Source organism: Loa loa, assembly GCF_000183805.2.
Source record: "Loa loa unplaced genomic scaffold supercont3.45, whole genome shotgun sequence".
Lineage (NCBI taxonomy): Eukaryota > Metazoa > Nematoda > Chromadorea > Rhabditida > Onchocercidae > Loa > Loa loa.
In genome coordinates, this window is record NW_018108225.1 from 109,834 (window position 1) to 135,160 (window position 25,327).

The following is a 25,327-nucleotide window of genomic DNA, read 5'->3' on the forward strand; positions in this document are numbered from 1 at the left end:
AGTACCCTCATTTAATCACTTATTTTTCCTTCATTGTACTTACTTATAGCTTTTCAGCCAACTTTTATAGGTTGAAAGATGGGCGTGAGATAGAATTAATTGCAAGGATTCGTGTGCAAACTCGAACCATAGAAGGTTATGTAACCAGTGAACTGATTATTGATGATGTTATACCGGAAGATGCCGGAAAGTACACTGTCGTGGTCGAAAATATCGCTGGTAAAGATTCTTGCGAAGCAACTCTGAATGTAATTGGTGAGTGCATGTAATACTTAAAGCAGTATGAACGAGTAAGTGTAGTTTCAAGATTTCAAAATTCATGACTTAAATTTCGAGAAATTTTTAAGTTGCTATTTTTACTTCCAGTTTTTTCAGAAGTCTTTTTCAATAAGTTTATAGTTTTTGTGTAATTGAAAGCGAAAAGTTAATTGGAAATTTTATGTAGCTTGCGTTAAACAATCGTCTTTTTTTTTCAGAAGTGCTTATGAAACCGGAAACATATGCACCGGATTTTGTTGTCGCCATACAAGATAAAACATGTAATGAGGCGGAAAAAATTGTTTTTGAATGTAAAGTAATCGGTGAACCACAACCAACTATTTCTTGGTTTCATGAAAAGGTTCTTACTCTACATTAAAATCTAAAAATCAATGGCCGAATTTGGAATTTTACAAAATTGATTTATTAATGTACAGTATGGAAATTAATCGCAAATCCAAAAATATTTTCCAGACTCCTATAGTTGAAGAAACCAGTAAGACGATCATTGAGTCGGAAGGTACTATCCAGCGGTTAGTTATCGTTTCGGCTGTTGTTGCTGACCGAGGACAGTACACATGTTTGGCTGAAAATGTTGAAGGCAAAGCAGAGTCCAAGGCAACTCTTACTGTATTGGGTAAGTTCGTAAATTTGACTAATGCTAGTGACAATGACCAAGGGTCACAACGTAGTAACGGTCACAACGTCTTTCCTGCCTTACATCAAATTAGACAGTGTAGCTTTTTTTACATTATGTTCTATTCCCTTTCAAGTTCTTTTTCAGAGATTATATTATAGGAACGTAATGTACATCTGAGTACTAAAATTGAATACTGAATCAGAAATGATACTGAAATTGAATACTGAATCAGAAATGACGAAATAACTTGGGTGCCGCACAGGCCTATTTTATAATTCATTTTGTTCCCTGGACTTTTTATCGCTGGCAGCCTCTATCCATTTGTTTCTTTGTTTTCAGCTGAAGCACCGCAATTTACTCGTCACATCAGTTCTAAAGAAGTAAGCATAGGTGAGAAAGTAATTTTGGATTGCTCCGTTAAAGGTTCACCTCAACCAACTGTACAGTTCTTTCGGGAATCCACCCGAATTACTTCTGATTCCCACCATTCTATCGAACATGATATTTCTAATGTACACTGGAGGTTGGTAATTGAGAAAGCGGAAGAATCTGACTGTCGGAAGTATCGCGTTGTCGCTACCAACTCTGTCGGTATGGCAGAATCAGAAGCAGAAATCAAACAGAAAGAAATGAGCCGAAAACCAGAGCTAACCGAAGTACTAAGGAATCGGAAAGTTACTGAAGGTGATGAAATCATTATGGAGGTGAAATTCACCGGCATCCCACGGCCAGATGTCCAGTGGTTCAAAGACAGCAAAGAAATCGTGGAAAAAAAAGAAAAAATCACAATAAGAACCGAAGAAGACAGGTCTACATTGATTATCAAAAGTGCAAAACCAGAAGAAACCGGGAACTATCGGATCGAATTGGTTAATTCAGAGGGTAAAGCGACGTCAAGTGCCAGCGTTACTGTGGAATCTGTTGCCATATTTCCGCGATTCACAAAAATGCTAACTGATATCGAAGTTCATGAATTAGAAACTATCGAAATGAAAGTAACAGCAACTGGGGTACCTACGCCTGAAGTACAATGGTTCAAAGATGATGCACCGGTGCAAATCGATAGTGAACGAATATTCGTTCGAGAAACCGAAACTGGCGAACATATTTTAACTATTAGGCAGATCCAGTTCGAGGATACTGGTCTCTATTCATGTAAAGCATCTAATAAGGCGGGTTCAGAAGAATGCAAAGCAAAATTTGTTGTGCTTGAAGACCTACAGGCACCGAAATTCGCCAAACAGTTATCCGAAATCAAGGTAAAGGAAGTCGAAACTGCTGAATTAGCAGTAACAGTAACGGGAAAACCGACACCAGAAGTTTGCTGGACCAAAGATGGAGCACCTATAAATATCGACAAGATCCACTTTGTAACTAAAGAGGATGAAAGTGGGCGTCATACCTTGATGATCAAACAGGTTAGATTAGGAGATGCTGGTATTTATTCCTGCAAAGCTAGTAATAGAGTCGGTGAGGCAGAAACCAAAACTTTGTTTGCAGTTGAAAGAGAAAGTGAAGTACCACAGTTTTCAAAGGATCTGCAGGAACTTTCGGTACAGGAAGGTAAAACCGCTGAATTGTCAGTAACAGTAGTTGGAAAACCAGCACCTGAAGTAACATGGTATAGAGATGGAGTTCCAGTAAACATTGACAATAAGCATATTCTGATGAAAACGGATGAAGCGGGGCATTCTATATTAATTATCAAGGAAGCTAATTTAAAAGATAGCGGTATCTATTCATGCAAAGCTAGCAACATAGCTGGAATCGCTGAAACTGAAGCTAAATTCGTGGTTGAAGAATTCATTGAAGTGCCGAAATTTACTGAAGGTCTGCAAGAGGTTTCGGTGCAAGAAAGCGAAACTGTACAACTTTCAGTTACGGTGGTTGGAAAACCAGCACCCGAGGTAGTATGGTTGAAAGATGGAGTTCCAATTTATATTGATAATGAGCACATCTTATCGGAAGAAGATGAACAGGGACATCATACGTTGATAATTAAAGAGGCTCGAGTAAAAGATATGGGTACTTACTCTTGCAAAGCAGTCAATTTGGTTGGTACCGAAGAAACAGAAGCAAAATTGGCTGTTGTTTCAGAATTGATACCACCGTTGTTTACAAATGAAATTGGTGAATTAGAAATTCAAGAAGGTGAAAAAGCAGAACTAAAATGCATCGTTGTTGGTAAACCGACACCAGAGGTAACTTGGATGAGAAATGGTGTTGAGGTACACATCGATAATACCCATTTCTTTAAAAAAGATGACGAAACTGGAGAGCAAACGTTAATAATTCCTAATATGAAGAAGGAAGATTTTGGTACCTATGCATGTGTTGCTACCAATTTAGCTGGCACCGCTGAAATTGCTGGGAAAATCAAATTTCCAAAATATGGTTTCAAAAAAATCCAAGAGGAAGAAGTTAAACCAATGTTTATAGAACCGTTAGAAACACAAACCGTTAAAGAAGGTGAAACAGTCAGTATCAAATGTCGAGTGAATGAAAACGCAGGTGCTGATATTCATTGGTACTTAGGCGATAAGCCAATTGAGCCAAACGGACATCTGATTTTGGAAAAACTTGAAAATGGTGTCATGAAACTAACAATTGAAAATGCCACCAAAGAAGACGTTGGTATGTATCGGTGTGAAGCAATCAATAAATCTGGAAAAGCAACAACTGCAGCAAAGCTTAATTTTGCAACCGAAGACATGGAGGAAGGTGAAGATGAGTCTGCTTTAATTGGATTTATTCAACCTTTGAGTGATGTTGTCGCAGCAGACAATGGAGTAGTGGAACTGCTGTGTGCTCTGAATGCTACCAAAGGTGATGTTCGGATACAGTGGTCTAAAGACGGTTTAGAAGTATCAGCACAACATGTCACTACTGAACAACTTGTTGATGGTACTCAAAAACTAAAAATTGCAAAAGTAATCGCAGATGATGCTGGAACTTACCGATGTACCGCTTCGATTGGTGATTCATCTGTATGGACCGAAGGAAAACTCAGTATTTTAGGTTCTAACAGAGGCTTTTATTTCAACCAACCATGAAACCTTTTATGTACTGCTTCCATAGTAACTGATACTAAAATAAGTCATTGGGTACAAAGATTTGAATTGGTCTAATCTCTGGCTCTCACTTTTTTGTATCGAAGCTTCGACGAGGACGAATGCTGAAAAAAGAAGTCCAAGTTATGAAGCAGTACTTGAAAGGTTTCTGGGATTCAAGCATGCTCCACTTTTTTTATTCCAAGTTTAGTAATGATTAAGTGCTAATATGCATGCGCCTTTGTCCAATAAGATTAAGTCCATGTGTATGCTCAACACTAAAATTTTGCTTCAAAAAAAAATTAGAAAATACTTTCGAAAATTTAGTCAAATTTTAGAACATCAAACTAAATTAGGATTCTTTCTGGCTCAAGATAAATCCTTCTCTGTCTTCACTCCATCTCCAACATCTTTGTTTTACGCTAATTGACTTCTCGCTTTCTGAAGCTTTGCTTTAATTTATCGAAAAGTATTGCACTTTGTTTATTCGCTTAATTTCTAGCTATAGTTTAATTTCAGAAACAGCAAAAGAAACAATACAGGATGAAGGACCACCGGAATTTACGGAACTCTTGAAATCTTGCGCGGTAACTGAAAATGCTGAAGTTGTTCTTCGGTGCAAACTGAAAGGTCTACCGAGACCGACGTTATCTTGGATGAAAGATGGTATCAAGGTGACTTTTCCTACTGGTTTGAAAGAGACATGAAAGACATAATATAAATTAAGGTAGCTTTGCTCTAATATATTTCAAAATGTGTTAAAATATGAAACCTGCTGATGTTAGAACCTATTTGGAATAAATCGCTTCTAGAGTTTTCAGCTTTCCGAAGTTATCTTCTAAAATCTAGAGGGAAATCCGAGAAAATCATTTTTTTTTTAGTTGGATCAAAATCATCGTATGATCACTGAGTACCATGAAGACGGCACTATTGTACTGAAAATCAGGAATGCTAGGAAAGAGGACAGTGGTGAATATCGATGCGATGCAGTTAATATACATGGTAATGCTTGGACTGCTGGACCTGTTCGGATTGCAACCAAATCGGAATTGCAACAAGAAGGCGAAGCACCCGATTTTATTGAGCCCGTCAAACCTATTACTGTAAGCTTAATATGCGATCCATAAACAATGAGGGAATACACATAAGAATTGATCGAGAAAAACTTTTAAACTTAAGCGAAATGAAAAGATGAAGCAAAAAGACTTCCAACAGGAAGTTAAACTAAAACAAAGTTCTATTTCGTTGCGCTAATTGGTCAATCTCAAGAACATTGTTAACTATAAAACCTAGAACTATCTGCATTCGTTATGATATATCTATTCGTTTATTCAGGTCTCTGCTGGTGAAACAGCAGTATTGGAGGGTAAGGTCAAGGGGCAACCAAAACCAGAAATCAAGTGGTTCAGTGGTGAAAATATGGTGAAGGAAAACTCAAACATCCGGCTAGAAAGTCTTCCTGATGGTACCCAAAGGCTTATACTAAAAAATGCAACTGTTGAGGATACCGGGAAATATCGCTGTGTTGCAAGTAACCAATATGGTGATGTATGGAGCGATGTTACACTTACCGTCCGAGGTTTCTCGTCAACATTGTATTTGAGAGAATTTTGAGGAATCTACTGAAGTTAGAATTTTCAAAGCCTCTATTCTAAAACTGAAGGACTATTGAGATTCAAAACGAATTCATACATTCAATTTCACAGTCTAAAACTATTAGTATGTTTTATTTTAGTTCCTGTATCGGAAGAGGAAGGCGCAGTGGAATATGCTGCGCCAACATTCTTGAAAACTCTAGAAGAAATCAATGTTAAAGAATTGGAACACGTTGTAATGGAATGTAAAATTGTTGGCGAGCCAATGCCTGAAATTAAATGGTTCAAGGTAAGAATTTGCATAATAAATAAGTTTAGTTTGTTCGTATGTATGCTACAGTTCTTTAAGCCTATTATCTCATAGCCAAATGATCTTTGTCCTCGGCCTGTTAAGGAAAAGGACCATTGTTAATCTTTTAGCTCGGAAATTCCCATGATATACCCCAGGCTTTTTTAGAATTCTTTAATGTTTTTGTGCTCATTTGTCGTCAATGTGAGCAGCATTTTATCTTGATTCCAGAATAAAGAAGAAATCAGCGCAGATAATGCCCATTTCAAAAAGGAAACGCTTCCGGATGGTACCGCTCGACTAATTATTGATTCAGTTAATAAGGTACATATATTTTACTGGGGTCCAAACGAAACTGAGTTTTTTTTTTTTTAATTTCAGTCTTCGATGAAGGAAATATGAAATTTTCTTACAGGAAGATGGTGGTGAATTCAGATGTGAAGCACAGAATACCTTTGGTACAGCACGTACCGACGCTGCGTTGAATGTGTGGTATGATTTCGAAGTGCCGGTGCAAAATGAAACTTCACCGGAATTTGTACAGGAATTGAAAGCAGTTCAGGCTATTGAAAAGCAGCAAATTTCTTTCGAATGCCGGTGAGTGTCATTCACTAATTTATCATATGAATTTTCCGTCTTTGTGATTTTACAAGAACTTAAATTATTGAGAAGGATTGTACAACACGAAGTAAAAGTTCATAGCAGTGAATAGTTTAGCCGATTTAAACTACCATTGCTGCATTACTTTTAATAAATTTTATCTTTTAGAGTAGTTGGAGTTCCTGTACCGCAAGTTAAATGGTTTAGAGATGGTGAAGAATTAAAACCCAATGAGCATGTCCACATCGAAAGCTTGCCGGATGGTACCAATCGTTTAGTGATTGATTCAGTTGGTGTTGAAGATCAGGGCAATTATCGGTGTGAAGCGACCAACAGTGCTGGATCAATGAGTTCGAAAGCTCCACTAACTGTCAATGGTGAACTATTTCTGATAAACACGATACTTTAATTTTTCAAAATTTTGCATAGTAACTTGTAGCAAGTCATATAGATGTGGAAGTTTTTATGTTTTCTATCAGAGTTAAGATTAAAATTTTATAAAACAATTAAATTTTTTAATACCGAAGTGTTCTAGAATTGGAAACCTTGAAGTTGAAGAAAGGCTTGACAGACACGAAAGGGGAAATTGGAACTAAGATTCGATTGTTTATTGAAGTTGAAGGAAAACCAAAAACAGTAAGATGGTTCCATGGAAAGAATGAAATCCAAGCAAGCAAGTATGGATGAATTTTCCGACAAATTGAGAGTATAATGATAAGATTGTAATGATGAAGCATTGATAAAAATAAAAGAAGTTAAGAAACTAGAGTACTTTATACTGAAATGAACCAACGCTTGAAATCATTGGTTCGGGGTAGGGAATTTGGAGGAAATAATTCCAGTTTTTGCAAATTTCTTCGTTCCTTACTTATGAATTAGCGATCTTTAAGAAACGTTTCTAAGCATATGAAACGATAAAACTGATTTCAGACGGATAAAACTCGAAACCATTATGGGACATGAATACAGCTTAGAAATTAGTGAAGCGGAAAGTTCAGATGAAGGTACTTATCGTGTAGTCTTATCAACCGATACCGAAACCATTGAGTCATCTTGTTCAGTAACTGTATTCAAAAGCGAAGTGGAACCAATCTTTCGGAAAAGTCTTCAAGATCAGTGCATACCGAAAGGATCCAAACTAGTTCTTGAAGTTGGCAGTTTCATTTGTTCAATATTGTGTGGAATATAAACCGGGAACCATTTTGAAATAAATTATAGAATTGAGACCCAGGATTGAATTTTGGAATTTTGGATCAAAAAATCTCATAATTGAGCAAACTCAAACGATTAAGTTAAATTTTTTTAAAGTTAAGTTTTAAGCATAAATAAATTACTTGCAGCAGTTTATGCATCTCGACTAGAAAGGAACATTTTACGTTGAAATTTGGATTTTCAGATCGAATTGGACGGTACGCCAAAACAAGTCAAATGGTTAAAAGCCGGTGTACCGATAGATGACAAAGTAATGAAAGCGAAAGATCTTGGTAATGGGAAATATCAGTTGGTGATAGATGAAATCAAGGAAAGTGATGCGGGTGAATATGGCGTGCAAGTGTCTAACGATGCTGGAACAATTGAATCCAAAGCAAACATTACACTGAAAGCAGGTACTGTATTTACGATTATTTCCCATGATGGAATAATCATACTGTATATCAGCAAACTTTCAGAGAAGCCAGAAATTGTCAGTGGTTTGAAGCCAATAACAGCTGAAGATGGCGAAAAAGTAATGCTTGAAGTGGAAACCAAAGGGCCGATCAAGAAAGTCAAATGGTTAGCAGTTGAATATGAATTTAGGAATCTCTTAAAGTTTGAAAAAATTCGGAATGACAAATAGGCAGTCTTCTTTCTTTTCATAGAAAATAGAATTAAAATAAAATGTAAGTTTATGTGAGAGAAAAGAGATTTACTATTTTAGTTGTCGTGCGCTGTCCTGTTCGTTAATATAAAAAGGAGAAAGCTGGTCGTAAGAGTAAATACTCAGGAATTTTTCAGGTATAAGAATGGCGTAGAAGCAAAAAATGTCGAGAAGAAACAAGTCGGTGATAATAAGTATCAATTAATTATCAGTAAAGCAACCAAAAACGACGAAGCTGAGTATAAAGTTAGGATTTTAAATGAAGTATCTAAAAGCGATTCTGAAGCAAGTAAATATCATAAATGTCAGCAAAAATTTTCATAATGAGTTTTCTCGAGCCTGATGTAATTTTGATTAACTTCTTGACGAAACATGTATGTATTGAAACATTTTGGTTTAATTTAATTCTGATTTCAAATTATTTGAACAGTTTTTGATTTGCTCAAGTGTTAGTGATGATTTGGTTAAGTTTAATTCTGGAAGGTTGATTTTGTTCTAAGAGCTAATTTATTCTTGTTTCCAGGTTGTGTTGTCAAATGACGAAGGTGATGCAGAATCATCAGCCAAAGTAACTGTAAAACTACCAAAAATTGAATTTATTAAAAGTTTGGAGGACCAAACAGTTGATGCTGGTGTCAAGGTGATCCTAAGTATCGAAACTAATTTGCTTCCAAAACAGATTAAATGGTAACTATTAACCTTCCAAACATTTCAATGTTAATTAGCCTTTATAAGCAAATTAATAATAAGACGATTATTCAGAAGAATTTTTTTTGGATTTTCAGGTACAAGAACGGCAAAGAAATCACTGCTAGTGATAAGGCTAAACCGAATAAACTCAGTGATAACACTTACCAACTAATGATACCGGATACAGACAAAGATGATACTGCTGAATATAAAGTGCGTCTGAGTTTTGTTTTCATTAAGACATAGATGTTCCTTCTTCTCCTCACTCTGATTTTGTGAATGCTAAAGTCGTTAACCTTGAATGATTCAATATTTGCATTGTAATTTTTTCGAAATTTTCTGAAATTTGACCGTTTGTTAGCTCTGCACGAAGGAACATGTTAAATTCAGTCGCTTTTATTAATTTCGTTTCTTGAACTTGTTAACTTCAGGTTGTACTTACCTCTGATGATGATACTGTCGATTCTTCTTGTGCGTTGACCGTGAAGTTACCACCACTAATTATTACGAAAGGTTTAGAAGATCAAGCTGTTAATGCTGGTGAGAAAGTATTACTTGGGGTCGAGGTCAACACACTACCGAAATCAGTTAAATGGTAAGTAAATGTCGATAAATAAACGGTAGGTAAAGCAAATAGTGTTCATGCTGATGTTATCCATCACCATCAACTAACAGTAGAGGCGAATAATCGGTCACTAAACTTATTTCTGTGTGCTTCAAACAATCCTCAGTGTTTATTTTAGGTATAAAAATAATCGAGAAGTTGGTTCAGATGATAAAGCAAAGCCGAAGAAAGTAAATGATAAAAATTACCAACTTGAAATACCCAATGCTTCAGAAGATGATGCTTTGGATTATAAGGTTTGCCAAATCTGGAATTCTAGCATTCTTTTTTCACTTAAATATTAAGTATTTGAAAAAATAAGCTGGAAATTACTTCTTCATCGATTTCAGGTTATACTTTCGAATGAAGAGGATTGCGTGGAATCCAGTTGCACGTTGACAGTCAAAAAACCAGTCGAAAAGCCTTCAATCAAGAAAGGAATTGAGGATCAATTTATTGCACTTGGAAAATCTTTGGAAATTGCCATTGAGGTGATTTATTCCTTTTTCTTTACTGTTTCCCTTTTGAATCTCGAAAACTTTTGATGTTTAAGGCCTGACCTGATCTGAAGACTGGCAGATTTTTTACTCCAATTTTTTTTCAGTACCTTCGAATTCTAAGAGTTCGAAAAATGAACCAACTTTTTCGAGAAAGTAGTAGTACTTATAAATTAATCTTGCAGACAACGGGTGAGCCAAGACTCGTGAAATGGTACAAAAATGGACAATTATTGTCAGGAGAAACAACTAAAACAGTCAAGGCAGAAAAGATTGATGAGAATAACTACATTTTGAAAATTGAGAAATGCACCTTGAATGACAGTGGTACTTATTCGGTTGAAGTACAGAATGAAGCAGGTCAAGTCAAGAGTTTAGGAGAGATAACCGTCGAAGATAAACTAATCTTCTTGAAACCATTGCAAGATGTTGAAGTGGTAGAAGCTGAACAAGTAGTGCTTATGGTCGAAACAAATATTCATCCACGGATTGTTAAGTGGTATAAAAATGGGCAAGAAATTAAAGCTGTGAGCGGGCGGATCGAAATGAAAGATGACACGACAAGATTTCATCTTATCATAGTGAAAGCTGAAACTACTGATACAGCCGACTATAAGGTTGTTTTGTCGAATAGCGCCGGAGATTTGGATTCATCTGCGAAACTAACAGTCAAGAAATCGAAGGGCCAACCAAAAATTATTAAAGGCTTAGAGGATCAGGTTATTGCGGAAGGTAATGAATTGATATTGGAAATTAAGGTAGAAGAGGAACCAACCGAAGTTCGATGGCTCAAAAATGGAGCTGTACTTCCGAAAAATGTTGAAGCTAAGATTGAAAAAATTGATGAACAATCATATCGCTTAACAATTCCACGAATTGGTACTACCGATGCGGGTGCGTACAGTGTTGAAGTAATCAATGAAATTGGCAAAGTACAAAGCACTGGTAATGTAGACGTTGATATAAAACCTGAGATCGTTAAAGGCTTAGAGGATTGCGAAATCAATGAAGGTGATGAACAACTTTTCAAGGTTGAAATAAATGTCCCTGTTCGGGAAATTAAATGGTATAAGAATGGGCAGGAAATAAAGCCTTCATCCAAGATGATCACAAAGCAAATTACTTCCAAGAAATTTGAGCTTATTATTCTTGAAGCATCAATGAACGATACCGCCACTTATAAGGTAACTTTAAGCAACAAAGCCGGTGCTTGTGATTCCTCAGCTAGTTTGACTGTTGTAAAACCTAATGTGCTGAAAGTTCTTGATAGTCTGAAGGATGTTGAAGTAAATGAAGGTGAACCAATCAAACTTTCTATCAAAGCTGAAGGACAACCGAAAATTGTTAAATGGCTCAAAAATGGTCAAGAGATCAAATCAGATGATCGAACGCAAATTGTAAGTATCCGCTAATCGAAATACTTATTTCAAATATTCCAGATCTTCCAGTTTTCAATATTTTGAGTTTTCTCTTACTCCATCACGAAACATTCAGTAGCGTAAAAAATTTAGTTGCAGTCTTGAACTGCTATGATCGTTTATTTCTTTACCTATTTATTCATTAGCTTATCTGTGTTCTAATCCATCTTCTGTGCATTTAATTTTGAATAATCAGTTTTACAGACAGAGAATCCTGAAACTGGTGAATATACTTTGACAATACCAGAAAGTGTAGCATCGGACGATGCCGCATATCGTGTCGTGCTCTCGAACAAGTTTGGCGAAGTGCAAAGCGGCTCCATTACTCGTGTGAAACGTAAAAGCCCATTTGTTAACTGAACAGTCCTTTAGGAATTAGTTAAAATTGATGTTTACAAAAGTTTTCACTTTATTTATCGGATACGATTTTGTAGAATTTCTGAAACTGGTTAAATTGGGGATTATAGAGTTTCAACAACTTTCAGCAAAGAAAACTGAACCAATTATAAGTGCATCAACTTTCATTACACCACTGGAAGATATCAATGTACCAGAAGGTGCCAATTTGACCTTGAAGTGTAAAGTATCTGGCGAACCAATGCCGACACTTAAATGGTTAATACTTCTTAATCTTAGGGAAATGTAATACTTGATTATATTATAAAATTTACTTCATGGATGTGTAACTTTTCACTTTACAAAGCACAATAATTCATCGCATATGACGTAACTTGAAATTGATAGGATGAGAATGATATTAATGATGATTGATGAGAATGATATTAAAAAAAGTTATATTTTAGGTACAAAGATGACATCGAAATTACTAAAGATGATCGCGTTGTGATGCGCATATCCTTGGATGGCACAGCAACCTTACGTATTCTGGACAGCAAGAAAGAAGATACAGGTAGATACAGTGTTTCAGCAATCAATCCGGCTGGTGAATCGAAATCCGAGTGCAATGTTCGGATATTAGACGCCAAGGAATTACCATCCGGACCGAAATTTGTTATTCCGCTAAAGGATATCACAGCAGAAATTGGGACCAAAGCCGAATTCAACATCAAAGTTTGCGGTATACCGAAGCCTACACTTAAGTGGTGCGTATCTTGATTTCCTAAAACTTTCAGGTTAATTTATTTGTTTAGATTGTCGAGTTCTTATTTTCAGGTTAATTTATTTGTTTAGATTGTCAAGTTCTTATTGGATCATCCTATACCTTAATGTGTCAATAGGATAAGAGAACTGAGAAGTAAGAAAAAATTCATAATAATTTGACGTTGTTATAATTTCAGGTCAGTTGCTAACCAAGACGTAACGCACTTGGATGGTATCAAAGTTGAAGATTTGAATGATGGCAACTGGACTATGACAATCGAAAGTGTTACCGAAGGATTTATTGGTCGTATTAAATGTGTTGCAATCAACGAACACGGGAAAGCTGAATGCGAATCGCAACTAATTCAGACAGAGTCAAAACTTGGGAAGGCAAAGACTGAAGAGGGTTATCCACCGAAATTCAACGTGCCGTTATGGGATCGACGAATATCGGAGGGGCAAGTTGCGACTATTGAATGTCATGTAGACGCTAAACCAACTGCCAATATCGTTTGGACAAAGGTTTGCTTTTGACTTTCAATCCCTAGCTTTGAACTTTTGAAACAAATTTGCTATTTAAAATTAACAAAGAGCTACTCTACTGAAGTTTAGGATGGTGTTACTTTGGTGGAGTCAGATCGTATTGAAATTCATAATACCCCAAATGGAGCGTGTCGTGTACGAATTAGCAATTTTGGTAAAGATGACGTCGGTACCTACAAATGCACTGCCACAAATACACTTGGAGTTGCTGATACCAGATCGAATCTCAATATTCAGAGTTAGTGAAATTTCCTCATTTTTGGATTTGTAGAAAATATTTCGATTTGATTTATTTTTAATTATTATTTGATTCTTAGTTTTAATTTAAATAGAAGGAGCATAATTTTCAGTAAAAGAAAAAGAAGAAGTAATAGCGAAGAAAGAATTCCCACCGCGTTTTAATCCACCACTTACGGATAAATTTGCGGATATTGACGAAACGGTCCGTTTATCCTGCAAAGTAGATGCATCACCAAAAGCAGCCATAACATGGTACAAAGATGGAGTACCATTAAGAAGTAATGGCCGTATTGTCATCGAGAATGATGATGATGGTAACTGTTTATTGACAATCAACCATAGTACGGAATCCGATGATGGAGCTTATCGTTGTGTTGCTGTCAATGATATCGGTTTGCTTTTCCGGTATTTCACCATAAAATTTGATTAAGTTGTGGTTTTTTGTCAAGTAAGGAAGTATGGAAAAAATGTGACTTGATATTTGAATCTTGAGGGGATAATAATTTCATGCAGCATCAATTTTGATCGTTTTGGGTTTTTAAATTCCGAACTCAAATTTTGATAGAATTATTGCAGGTAGCTCTAATTCAGCTTGTGTGGTATCTATCCGTAAGATAAAAGAAGAAGTTAAAAAGGAAGGTGAAGAGCCATTCTTCACCAAAGGCTTGGTGGACAAGTGGTTAGAACGTGGCGATAAATTAACTTTGCAGTGCACTGTAATCGGTGAACCGAAACCAGAAATTCGTTGGTATGCTTGTATTTGTGATCCTAAAATTTCAATAACCAAAATATTTAAATTCCACAGAAACATTCATATCTATTGTTTAGACATTTAGAAATCATAGTTTTTATTGTTTAAATTCTAAGGTATCGTAACGGAATTTTATTACGACCAAACAACAAAATCAGCATCGAAAACACGTCGGATGGCTTGTGCACATTGACAATCGAAGAATGCGCAATAAGTGATGAAGGAATCTATCGTTGTGATGCTGAAAATTGTAATGGAAAAGCACGAACACAATCAACTGTCCACATTGAGAGTTAGTTTGCATCAAAATTCCAAGTTTTTTCTTTCCTCCAGTGCGCACTGAATATAGTTGATTTCGAACTGATCGAATTCCATAGAGAGAAAATTCAAAACTTGAGATTCTTTTATATACTAAACTTTTTGAATAATTATTCGAAGTCTTTGCAGGACCGATCGAAAAAATAGAAAAGAAGATTGTCGAAGGTCAAGCACCGCGGTTTATCATTCCTCTTCAAGATATAACTGTTTATAGCGGTTCTACAATTGATTTAGAATGTAAAGTAGTTGGTGATCCGATGCCAACAATTAAATGGTAAATTTAATTGGGATTTATACATGGGTATCACGATTGTTATCGGTAGAGCATGCATGCACTTGGGGGTGTAAGGTTTACTAAACAATTCTTAAATCCTTTGATTTAGGTCCAAGGATGGTATGGTACTTCGTGATGATTCACGTTATCAATGGGAGATAGATGCTACAGCTGGTACCTATCGGCTGAAGGTTCGAATTGCTGTAATTTTTCGTTTACGTTAATCTTGATGTTTAATAATTTTGAAGCATCTGGAGTTTAAATAACTAATACCACAGGAGTTAATTCATTAAAAAATAATCGTGTGATTTTCGAATTATAATAATTAATAATTTAACTGCAAAAATGTTCACTTCTGGTGGTCCTAAAACATTTTCTGTTTTAGTAATCGCTTTACATTAAAGTGTCATTTAAGCAGAAATTGGAAATTTTAACAATTAAAGTTAAAGAAAATGTTGCATTCCATATTAGTTTGGAAAAAAAAAAAAAAAAAGAAAATGTGAATAAATCGAAAAGCGTTCAGATTAACGATGCGAATGTAAATGACGAGGGCTCATATCGATGTGTTGCAACGAATTCTGCTGGTTCAGCTACCACGAAGTCATTCGTCAGGATAGATGGTACAATATCTCTAAAATATTTTGATTGTAATTTCTTCAATCCGAATCATCCTCAGATACTTGGTCAAGCTCACTGATCCACAATAAATTGTAATCTCTGATTAATTGTACGCATTTCTTAAAGTATGACTCTTCAGATGGGAGCTTTATTCAAATGCCATCTTCCAGCGAACCGCCTCATTTCACCATTGCTTTGGGTGATGCACGTGCCATTGAAGGTACGTTTTCTGCTTTAGTTTTATACTTCAAACAATTAATTCGAGGTTTCATTTCAGGTGTTTCAGAAGATTTTGTAGAATACTCAATCTTTTGCGATTTCTCACAAATCTTTTCAGGTCAACCGTTGAAATTGGAGTGCAAGATAGAAGGAGCCCCTTTGACAGATCTTGTTTGGTACAAAGACGGTGAACGAGTCATTCCTGATGATAGAATCAAGATTGAATCGGATTCAGATGGACGAACACGTCTTGTTATCATTTCATCCAATGCAAATGATGGAGGCATGCTTTTAAGGATGAATTAATGGTTCAACATAATTTCGAGTATACCGTTAATAAACACAAATAGTTTGGTATTTGAAATAACTCTTCAATTGCACACTGTAATTGAAGTTACCTTAATTTCAGGTCTGTACCGAGTAATTGCAATCAATCCGTTTGGTTCAGCACATAGCAAAGCTACTGCAACGGTAAAGAAGGTGCTGGAAGACACGACCAATGGTTTCATGGATGGGTAAGGGTTTTTCCGAGATTTATGAGAAGTAGAAATAAAAAAACACCGATAGCTAGCGTAGAACATGTGGTTCTCCAACGCTTTAATGTAGATTTCCTGAAAAGTTATATCAGTTTCCCTTATACTATCAGTGGTCACATATGATATCTTGACTTTAATCAGTTAGATTGCAGTAAAATTAATTTTCTTCTGCTGCACTCTATCTGTTTCATTCATTTGATCTATCAGACTATGCTTAGGTCCAGATCTGAATTGAACATTTAAACACTTTACACTTTTCAGCGACAAATTCGATGCATATCGTGCTCCACGTGTCATTATACCACTTGAGAGTATCAAAGTTGTGGAAGGTAGCGATTTTACATTACGTTGCAAATTTAGCGGTGATCCACGTCCAAAAATCAAGTGGTTCAGAAACGGTGAACGTGTTTACTCCTATAATCACTGTACTTTGGTAAGTTTTGGTCAAAAAGAATTTTTCTACGAAGTCTAAAAATTTCACACTGAATTGCTATACCATTAACCTATACAATAACTAATCTATCTTATTTGTTCGACCGATATAAATTTATTTGAACCTATATGACTAAGGAACTGTTTTACAGACTGAAAATGAAGATGGTAATTGTGAGTTAATCGTCAAAAACGCTAATCGATTTGATAGCGGTTGTTACCGATGTGTTGCAGAGAATATCTATGGCTCCGATAGGACTATATGTGAAGTCGCTGTACAATGTTAGTAGTTGAATTTTACTTATAAACTCTAGTTATGATTATTATTGTCTAGTACCTAAGAATCGAACGATCAATATGTCAGTTTTATTTGCGCGTAATTTACCGCCAGCATTGGGATTTGTATGGAACTTTGACTAAGAAATACTGGTTTGTTTTTCTTGATTCACTTACTTAAGTTAAATAAAATTTTGCAGTGAAAGAAAAGAAACCACAACGTAACTTCGAGGATGAAATCCGTGAAGGTAATGCACCAGGCTTCTCTGTACCACTTGCCATGAAACGGGCTAAAGCAGGTGATACCGTTATCCTAGAATGTGTCCCATATGGCAAACCATTCCCAGAAATTAAATGGCTCAAAGATGGCATTGAAATTGAAATCAGTGACAGAACTATGGTAATATGGCTTTTTTTTTTTTTTTTGTTTAACTATTTGGAATAATTCATTTCAAAGCAAAAAATTTTAATAAATCATTTGAATTTTCCTGGTTTTTTTTTTCTAGTAGAAACAGTGCAAATGTTCAAAACTTTTAGATTGAAAGTTTGGATGATAGAACACAGCGTATCATTTTAAAAGATGTTGATTTCTTTGCGGAAGGCTTCTATCGATGTGTAGCAACCAATGAATACGGTACTGCTTCTACGAAAGGCGAGGTTGCACTTGAAGGTAATTTTGTCAGTTTTCCTTAACAATCTTGGTTGATGGATGATTTTTGGATTATGCAAATAATTTTGCTTTAAATAACGACCTAATTTGTTATAACATCAAATGCTGTTAAAATGTAGCCTTGTTCTTAGTATATTAGACAGTTCGTACGGCCAATATGGCCAGACTGCCTCTTTAGTGCCCTTTTTTCATAAATGCTATAAATATTTTCTATAAATTTCATGTCTTCTTCCTGAAATGTTGATTTTGATCAGTTCGAAATACTATTACTTCAGGTGATCGAACATTGTTAGCAAGGAAAATGGAACCACTGATTGATGAGGAGCCGATAGAAAGCAAACCACGTGTTCGTCGTGGTCTGTATAACATAAGTGTACATCAGGTATAAGTTAATTCAATCTCTTTATGAAAGAATTCTTTCTTCACTTTGGTAAATTAGTAAGTTTAGTAACTTTAGTAAAGTTAAAAGTAAGTTGATTTCAGGGTAATACTATTGAAATGCAAGTATGCACGTCAGGTTGGCCAACTCCGGCTGTAAAATGGTTTAAAAATGGCCACGAACTAAAATCCAGTGGACCAGACGGTCCAGTTGTGGTATGGACCGATGAACGCGGCATCCATCATTGCATAATTCTTAATGCCTCACCGGAAGATGAAGCGGAATATGCTTTGGAAGCTACCAACAAACTTGGCATGGCGCGAACTGAAGGCGCTATAACACTTATCAGGCCAAGAGAAGTACCAGGCTATGAAGATGATCGAGATAGGTAAACAGCAGTATTCTTTTATTGTTAGTTACGATCTAAGCTGAAGAGGAACTGGCTCGATGGTTCGTTTTATGAATTATGATTGATTGGTTGTTCCTGGTTTTGCCGAATAATGAAGTTTGCAGAGGTGGCATGCTGTATCCTCCAGGGTTTATTCGTCAACTCAAAAACAAGCATGTTTTCTCACATATGCCAACAATATTTGATTGTCTCGTAGTCGGTTATCCACCGCCTGAGGTAAAAGATTTAAAATTAAATCTTTTAAGAGAAATTTAAGAATGAAATTGCGATTCAAAACCAAATTTTGATTGGAAGTTCGGTTGTTTCAGGGGATCTAATATTGAAGACCGTCATTTGAGATGTAAAGAGGAACATGGCCAAGACCCTAACTCAGTCCGAGATTAAAGTTTAACGATAGAAATCAAATTTAATTACATGTAGCAAGTTTATGATTTACTATTCAGGTTGAATGGTTCCATAACGGCAAAAAGATAATACCTGGTGGTCGAATACGTATTCAGTCCTGTGGAGGTGGATCACATGCCATCATCATCATGGATACACTTCCAGAAGATGCAGGCGAATATGTAGCAATTGCTAAGAACTCTCAAGGACAAGCTTCAAGTAGTGCGGTGCTGGATGTAACTGGTAAGTAGTCAAAGTGAATTTTAATAGATTTAGCTTTATGCGCAAATGAGATTTCTAGGTTACTTTATTTTTTCAGCTTTTTTGAATCCAAGTCTTCCGGAATAAGAAAAATTCTTCATACATTCTCGTTTTGTCCTTTTCAAAACTTCATTGGCTTTTGCTCTTCAAGAATTTATTTAGTACCACTTCTCGATTCTATCAAATTTGATGGTTCAGTGGATGTTACACCTTACTTGACGGAAGAATATGGTTTCAAGAAAGTTCCACATCACAGTAAGTCTTTAAACTCTTTTCAAAGTTCAGTCAAAAGTTCGCGTGATACTAGGAAATCATGTTTTTAATCAATTATATTGATTGTTACAACGAAATCCTAGGCATCCCAACGCCACCAGATCGTGGTCCATTCATTAAAGAAGTTACTGGACATTACTTGACACTTTCATGGATTCCAACTAAGAGAGCCCCACCACGATATCCTCAAGTAACATATGTCATCGAAATACGCGAATTACCTGAAAAAGATTGGGTTCTGGTAAGTACTTTTCAAATCTCAAAAACCCAGTGTTGTGGATTTGAGAATTATGAAAGGATAAAGATTCATCATCATCAGTACCTCTTCTGAATCATTAGTACACTTTCTGTGATAAATGTAGTGATTGTGATTTTAATTCTCGGCTTTAAAATTAAATTCGACAGCTTGCTTTTCATTAAAAACAATTTTAGCTTGATTATAACATTCCGGAGCCAGTGTGCAAAGTTCGAAATCTGGAACTTGGTAAAAGTTACCAGTTTCGAGTACGTGCGGAGAATATCTACGGTATCAGTGATCCATCACCTGCTTCACCACCATCTCGGCTGATGGCACCTCCGCAGCCGGTACTTGATAAGAACAAGCGAGTTATTCCACTACTTGACCCGTACGCTGAGCGAGCTCTTGATCAGGCTCATGCTGAACAATATGGTACTGCTGTTTACTTCTAAATATCATTTTACTCCGCAGAATTTCTGCAATGCCAGAATGATACAGATCGAAAGAGGTCGAAGTAGAGCTAGATATGTGATCGAATAATATCAGAGTATAGTTACATTTCAGTAAATGAGGATTTTTTGATCTAAATTTTCAGCATGTGCACCATGGTTTGCTCCTGGTGTTAAAGAAAAACGATTCTGCGCAGAAAATGATATGCTATCAATAACGCTATGTGTATCCGGTTATCCTGATCCGAAGATTGTTTGGAAATTCCGTAACATGGATATTGATACGGGACCTACATCTCAGTAATATACTGCTTTCCATTTCCTACCATGACTCATATCTTAAGAACTCATTTAATTAAACAATTTATTAATAATGCTTTTTCTTGCTGATTTTTTTTCTTTACTGATTTGCTCATTTTTGTTCTATTTACTTGTTTACCAAAGTCTCAATGACATTACAGAATTCGTGTACTAACTCATGCTGGTATGGAAACAACACTCACAATAAATGGATTTAGTAAGGAAAATGTTGGACAATATCAGTGTATTGCAACTAATCAGTATGGCGAAGCCCAGCAAAATGTCCTGGTTGATCTCGGTGGTATGTTTTCGAGATTTTCTAATCTTCCGGAACGTTGTGGATTTTATAATACTAATAAAAGGTATTTCTCTGATAATTTCAACTTCCTGAGTTGATAATTTAAGCGGTTAGGCAGTTTAATTTTTTATTTTTTGATTGTTATGTCGAAATTTTAAAACGTTTGTAAAAATTATCAATTTAATCTCATAACTTTTGTCTTTCGCAGCACGACCAACGTTTATCCAGCCTTTGATTAATAAAGTCGTTCCCAATGGTAAACCTCTCAGGCTTGATGTACGTGTTGAAGGAAGTCCTTTTCCGGAACTCAAATGGATGAAGGCAAGTTCACGTTTCATGCTAATTAAAATTATGACTTTCATAAAAGTCCATTTTTTAGCTTTATCCTGGGTTATGGTAATTTAACCATTTTAAAAGAATTGCTGAGATAGATTCCCTTTTTTTAAAAAAAAGTATCATTGAAGTAGCTGTATTTTTCAATGTACCAGTTGTGATTTTTGTCAACTATGATGATATAAGAGTGATATCATCATCCATGCTAATATTTAGCGCAAAATGCAAAGATATCTGCATTTGAATTACTAATTATGCAAGCTATTTTTTAAGGATTGGCGACCAATTGTAGAATCATCCCATGTTAGCTTTGTATATGAAGGCTCTCTATGTTCACTGATCATTAAAGATCCGTTGTGGTGCGATTGTGGAATTTATTCCGTTGCAGCCATAAACGACGCTGGCACAACAACAACGTCATGTTCAGTAACTATTGAAGGTTGAAATATTTTATTATTATCAGTACAACTTGGGAATAAGAGGATCGGGTTTGGAAAGTTGTTTCAGGATTTGATGGGCGATACCAAGGCTGACAATATCCACATCATTTTGGTTAATGCTTTAAAAATGAATATATGATATATATTAAGTGAGGTATAAAGACATATAAATAAGTTTAGAACGTTGTACGTTGTAAGATTAGCAAAACTAATAGCAGTAGATAAAGTTATTGATTGCTTTGTGAACATCGTATCTTTTTTACCGAACTGCTGGATAAGCAATAGAAATGTTCATTATTTCCCAAAGGTTACCTACTTCGTTAGCTTATTTCTGATTAGATTTTCAGGTCGAATTTCAATCAATTTTCCCTTCGTTTCAATTTTTTTCCATTTTTTTCTTTTATTTAACTATACTAATAATTCATTTTTTACAACGTCAGAAATAAACGATATAATTGTGTATACTAGGAATTACAGCTTTTAGTAATTCCAAAGCAATCTTACCGAATTTTTCAAAATGACTTTATCGTCATTCGCTACTAACGTCATTCGCTACTAACTATAGCTACTAACTAAGCAATACGGTATAACGAATAAAATGAGACATCGAGTATTATCATATCATTTTAATGTTTTCAAATTTCTGTCTAAATTTAATCTTCAATATTTTTTTCGAAATTTCAGCGGATGGAGACTTTAGCATGATGCATGATATTCGGAAGAAAAAACCCCGCGTAACGTTGGAAGCTCGTAAAGTTCGAGAAATTTATGAAATCGATGAAAACGATGAGAAGTACAAGTATAATACTTCAGAATGAGGCATACTCTCTCTCTCCCTCTCATTCCTCTTTCCACTTATATTGGATAAGTTTAAGTTAACTCAGATGTTTTTGCTTCAGAATCTTCTAACTACGAGGAATCTCGCTTCTATTTTCCCCAAAATGAGGCAAGAATTCCTCTTCTTCATTTCCTACGGTTAACGTCTATTTCAGCAATCAGAGGAATAATCATTTTGTGCTATGCTATCGTTCAAATCGTTTTTATATTAAATGTTAATTTATCATCTATTCAGGCTAAGCTGCACTAGTTATACTGTTGATGTAATTTCTATTCTGTGATAACCTTAATTCATTAATTGATCGATTTTTAACGCACTGATTAAGGAGGATACATCGTGGAAATGTGTGGCTTGTTTCAGCAAATTTGCATTGGTATTTGGAAGATGAAAATTTCAGTTCACATAAATTTGGCTAATTTCGGAAATTTAAAACAGTTTAAAGAGCATGAAACAATTCTTTTTTTTCTTTGTGTTGAAATTAAGTCACTATTCTTCTACATGTTCCTTTGCGATACATTTCGAAAAAGGCTGCCAATAAATTTTAAAAAATGAAAATCTTTCATTTCTGCAATATTTTACTTTCTTTGACAAAATGAAAAAGTGTGACTGTTTGTGCACAGATGACATATGCCTTGCAATGGGTGTTGTTATAGCTTTCTGCTTCCTTTAATTCCACTTTTTTCCCGGTTGCTGAGTTTCAGCCATTCAAGACTTTTAACCTTTTAGCTAGATCTAGACTTGATGTGAAATTGTGATGATGAATACTTCGCCGGTGCTCCAAGCCGTCCTCAATGAAATTTCGCGTGGAATTTAGATTCTTTGTTTCTTTTTTAGATAAATAATCCAAATTTTGTGCACTGATTGCTAACTCTTCTTTCCCCAGCAAGAAACTTAGGATGAAATGGCATGAGGAACTTTCAGATTCCAATGAAAATTAAACTAGCAAAATTTTAAAATGAGTTCATATTCTGAGTTTCTTGCGCCAAACAAATACAGAAAGCTAAACAAGGCCTCAGCACAAAAAAAGCTTTTTCTCTTGTCAATAAAGTAGAATGCTGCATAGAAATGGAAATTTTTGGTATGAAAATTATCGAACAATGAGTCTAGCTTTTGAGATTTAAATTATGGGTTAAAAAATAAAATCCTGGGAATACGGTGCAATTTTGGAATTTCGGAATTTAAATTAATCTCAGTTTGGTGAATTTCTTTATGATTTTAAAAAAGTGAATATATGAGAAATTTCTTTCTTCACTGGTGCGAGAGAGAGAGTTGCAGCATTTCCTATTTGAAGGTTCAATGTTTAATGTTTGGTTGATGCTGTATCAAGGTACCAACTGAAACATTAAGCACCCAAGTAAATTAGGTCAAAACGAGGTCTTGTTTATTGTTTTCTGTATTTGCAGAGCTGCAGCCGCTGGAGCACCATTTCATGTCACCGAAATTGCCACCCGTAAACGTTTCCTGGCCCAACTGCGTGCACTGGACGAAAATTTAGCCCGTAACATTGAAATCCAAAATAATTTGGACCATCCAAATATTATACAGTTTCATCAGGCCATTATGGATCAAGGCATTGCTGTTCTCATCTATGAAAAGTAACATTTTATATGGCTAGCAAAGAGAAATTAGCATAGAAGAAGTCCCAAGGTCAAAATCAGTTCGAGAAAACCTAGAAAAGTCTTGAATCAACTCAGAAATGATACAGTAACTGATTAGCTTTCCGCTTATTTATCCACTCTTTTTCTGCGAAAAAAAAAGGAAAAAAGAAAAAAAGTTTCATTTACATTCAACTCAAAAAGCTTTTGCGCTTGGGGGCTAAATTTTTGTCAAAATTTTGTCAATTTTCCTATCCTGTTTATCTAAGGAACTCAATCCGATCTCATTTTCCTGGAAATTAACAGAGTCAATATTTGAACGCACTTTCTTCTAACTTCTTCCAACTTATTCTTCCAGTTATTCGGGCTATTGATTTCTTAACTGATCAGTTAAGCAGGATTCGGAGATGGATTCTGTGACTTTGAAAACTAAGCTATTATAAATCCGGAAATCTAGAAAACGTTTAATTCCTTAAATTCACGTCGAACTAATTTAATCTAATTCGGTATAGTAGTGGTAAGAGGCATAGTGTCAATGGAGAAAATGGATCATTTCTTTCCGAAATAATGAGATAACAGCAAAGTTAAAAAGCAGCTAGTAGTTCTAAAGTGAATTGGAAGCAAACATTTCACTTCTATCTTATTCACCAGAAAAAACTGAAGTGATCAAACAGGTATGACGGAATAATTCATTGCAGTCATTCCAATCAGTAGCCTCTTCAGATGAATAAATAGAGCTAGAGAGGCAAATGTTTTGTAAACAGTTTCTTTTTAAAAATCCTTCATTTTTTTGCAAACGAAAACTCGACTTGGGTATTGGCCAATTTGCTGAGTTTTAGGCCAAGTCTTGCAATTAATACACTAAAAAAAATCAAAAGTCTTCCAATACTCCTCTTCAACTCTTTCTACATGTTCATGTGTTCCTATCTTTTTGGTCCCTACAGCCTTTGAGTAATCAGTGAATTCACATTAATTAACCAAACCACGCAGGGGGTACCTATACACGTGATTTGCACGCACTTAAGAACGATCGGTCAATTCAGTTACGCACGTATATGTATCAAGAAAAGAACTGTCGAAAAAGGCACATTCATGAAAAGAATAAATTTCATCGTATACTATGAAGAAAATTAATAAAAATTTATGTAATAACATAATTAGTTGGAACCTTATCGCAATTTATATGAAACCGTTTATGTAATTGTTGAGGATTTAAATTCTAAGAGATTTTCGACGGTGTTTGGAATTAGCTGATCAAATTTTAGGATGTAATAATTGATACTGTGGTAGTTGTTAACCTTTATTTTCTGATAAGTAGAAAAAGAAATTTAGTGGAAAGGAGCAAATCTGTAACTTTAAACAGGTTCAGGCTTAGAAGACAAGATTCAGTATGTACGTAAATCCAAGCGTTTATTTAGTAGCCTTTGTAGAGATATAACGTGAACATTTTAAAGTTAAATTTTTTTGAAAGCTTAAAATAAAATAATAGGAGTGGGAGATACGGTGCATCAAAATAAAATGAGTAGTATCGAGCATTCAATGCCTGGAAAATCTGAGGCAATGTGGGAATGAAAGAAGAGGTGCAGGTCGTTTGCATCATTCAACTCTAGAAGGATATATATATGTATATATATATATATATATATATATATA

General features: G+C 35.4%; 1 protein-coding gene across 1 annotated transcript in view; it reads left to right on the forward strand.

Annotated features, from left to right (window-relative positions):
• LOAG_01021 (hypothetical protein) overlaps positions 1 to 22,275 on the forward strand; it is a gene marked incomplete at its 5' end in the record, with an annotated part of 35,075 nt that extends 12,800 nt beyond the window's left edge. Inside the window, 52 exons of the mRNA XM_020445623.1 lie at positions 71 to 255; positions 477 to 619; positions 733 to 895; positions 1,238 to 3,916; positions 4,468 to 4,622; positions 4,830 to 5,051; positions 5,284 to 5,527; positions 5,684 to 5,832; positions 6,064 to 6,156; positions 6,248 to 6,429; positions 6,601 to 6,809; positions 6,968 to 7,109; positions 7,363 to 7,582; positions 7,829 to 8,039; positions 8,103 to 8,205; positions 8,428 to 8,536; positions 8,814 to 8,977; positions 9,076 to 9,193; positions 9,412 to 9,575; positions 9,724 to 9,841; positions 9,935 to 10,075; positions 10,267 to 11,478; positions 11,704 to 11,836; positions 11,985 to 12,114; positions 12,303 to 12,602; positions 12,798 to 13,122; positions 13,213 to 13,381; positions 13,494 to 13,775; positions 13,960 to 14,131; positions 14,251 to 14,426; positions 14,582 to 14,726; positions 14,836 to 14,917; positions 15,250 to 15,346; positions 15,484 to 15,564; positions 15,682 to 15,846; positions 15,973 to 16,078; positions 16,361 to 16,532; positions 16,684 to 16,813; positions 17,008 to 17,207; positions 17,345 to 17,477; positions 17,753 to 17,859; positions 17,961 to 18,244; positions 18,370 to 18,481; positions 18,709 to 18,892; positions 19,073 to 19,165; positions 19,267 to 19,424; positions 19,616 to 19,853; positions 20,017 to 20,170; positions 20,332 to 20,471; positions 20,677 to 20,789; positions 21,075 to 21,240; positions 21,926 to 22,275. Coding sequence (XP_020303939.1) covers positions 71 to 255; positions 477 to 619; positions 733 to 895; positions 1,238 to 3,916; positions 4,468 to 4,622; positions 4,830 to 5,051; positions 5,284 to 5,527; positions 5,684 to 5,832; positions 6,064 to 6,156; positions 6,248 to 6,429; positions 6,601 to 6,809; positions 6,968 to 7,109; positions 7,363 to 7,582; positions 7,829 to 8,039; positions 8,103 to 8,205; positions 8,428 to 8,536; positions 8,814 to 8,977; positions 9,076 to 9,193; positions 9,412 to 9,575; positions 9,724 to 9,841; positions 9,935 to 10,075; positions 10,267 to 11,478; positions 11,704 to 11,836; positions 11,985 to 12,114; positions 12,303 to 12,602; positions 12,798 to 13,122; positions 13,213 to 13,381; positions 13,494 to 13,775; positions 13,960 to 14,131; positions 14,251 to 14,426; positions 14,582 to 14,726; positions 14,836 to 14,917; positions 15,250 to 15,346; positions 15,484 to 15,564; positions 15,682 to 15,846; positions 15,973 to 16,078; positions 16,361 to 16,532; positions 16,684 to 16,813; positions 17,008 to 17,207; positions 17,345 to 17,477; positions 17,753 to 17,859; positions 17,961 to 18,244; positions 18,370 to 18,481; positions 18,709 to 18,892; positions 19,073 to 19,165; positions 19,267 to 19,424; positions 19,616 to 19,853; positions 20,017 to 20,170; positions 20,332 to 20,471; positions 20,677 to 20,789; positions 21,075 to 21,240; positions 21,926 to 22,059 — 12,007 coding nt within the window. The 3' untranslated portion in view covers positions 22,060 to 22,275. The remainder of the gene's footprint in view (positions 1 to 70; positions 256 to 476; positions 620 to 732; positions 896 to 1,237; positions 3,917 to 4,467; positions 4,623 to 4,829; positions 5,052 to 5,283; positions 5,528 to 5,683; positions 5,833 to 6,063; positions 6,157 to 6,247; positions 6,430 to 6,600; positions 6,810 to 6,967; positions 7,110 to 7,362; positions 7,583 to 7,828; positions 8,040 to 8,102; positions 8,206 to 8,427; positions 8,537 to 8,813; positions 8,978 to 9,075; positions 9,194 to 9,411; positions 9,576 to 9,723; positions 9,842 to 9,934; positions 10,076 to 10,266; positions 11,479 to 11,703; positions 11,837 to 11,984; positions 12,115 to 12,302; positions 12,603 to 12,797; positions 13,123 to 13,212; positions 13,382 to 13,493; positions 13,776 to 13,959; positions 14,132 to 14,250; positions 14,427 to 14,581; positions 14,727 to 14,835; positions 14,918 to 15,249; positions 15,347 to 15,483; positions 15,565 to 15,681; positions 15,847 to 15,972; positions 16,079 to 16,360; positions 16,533 to 16,683; positions 16,814 to 17,007; positions 17,208 to 17,344; positions 17,478 to 17,752; positions 17,860 to 17,960; positions 18,245 to 18,369; positions 18,482 to 18,708; positions 18,893 to 19,072; positions 19,166 to 19,266; positions 19,425 to 19,615; positions 19,854 to 20,016; positions 20,171 to 20,331; positions 20,472 to 20,676; positions 20,790 to 21,074; positions 21,241 to 21,925) is intronic.
• Between the last annotated feature and the right edge of the window lie 3,052 nt (positions 22,276 to 25,327).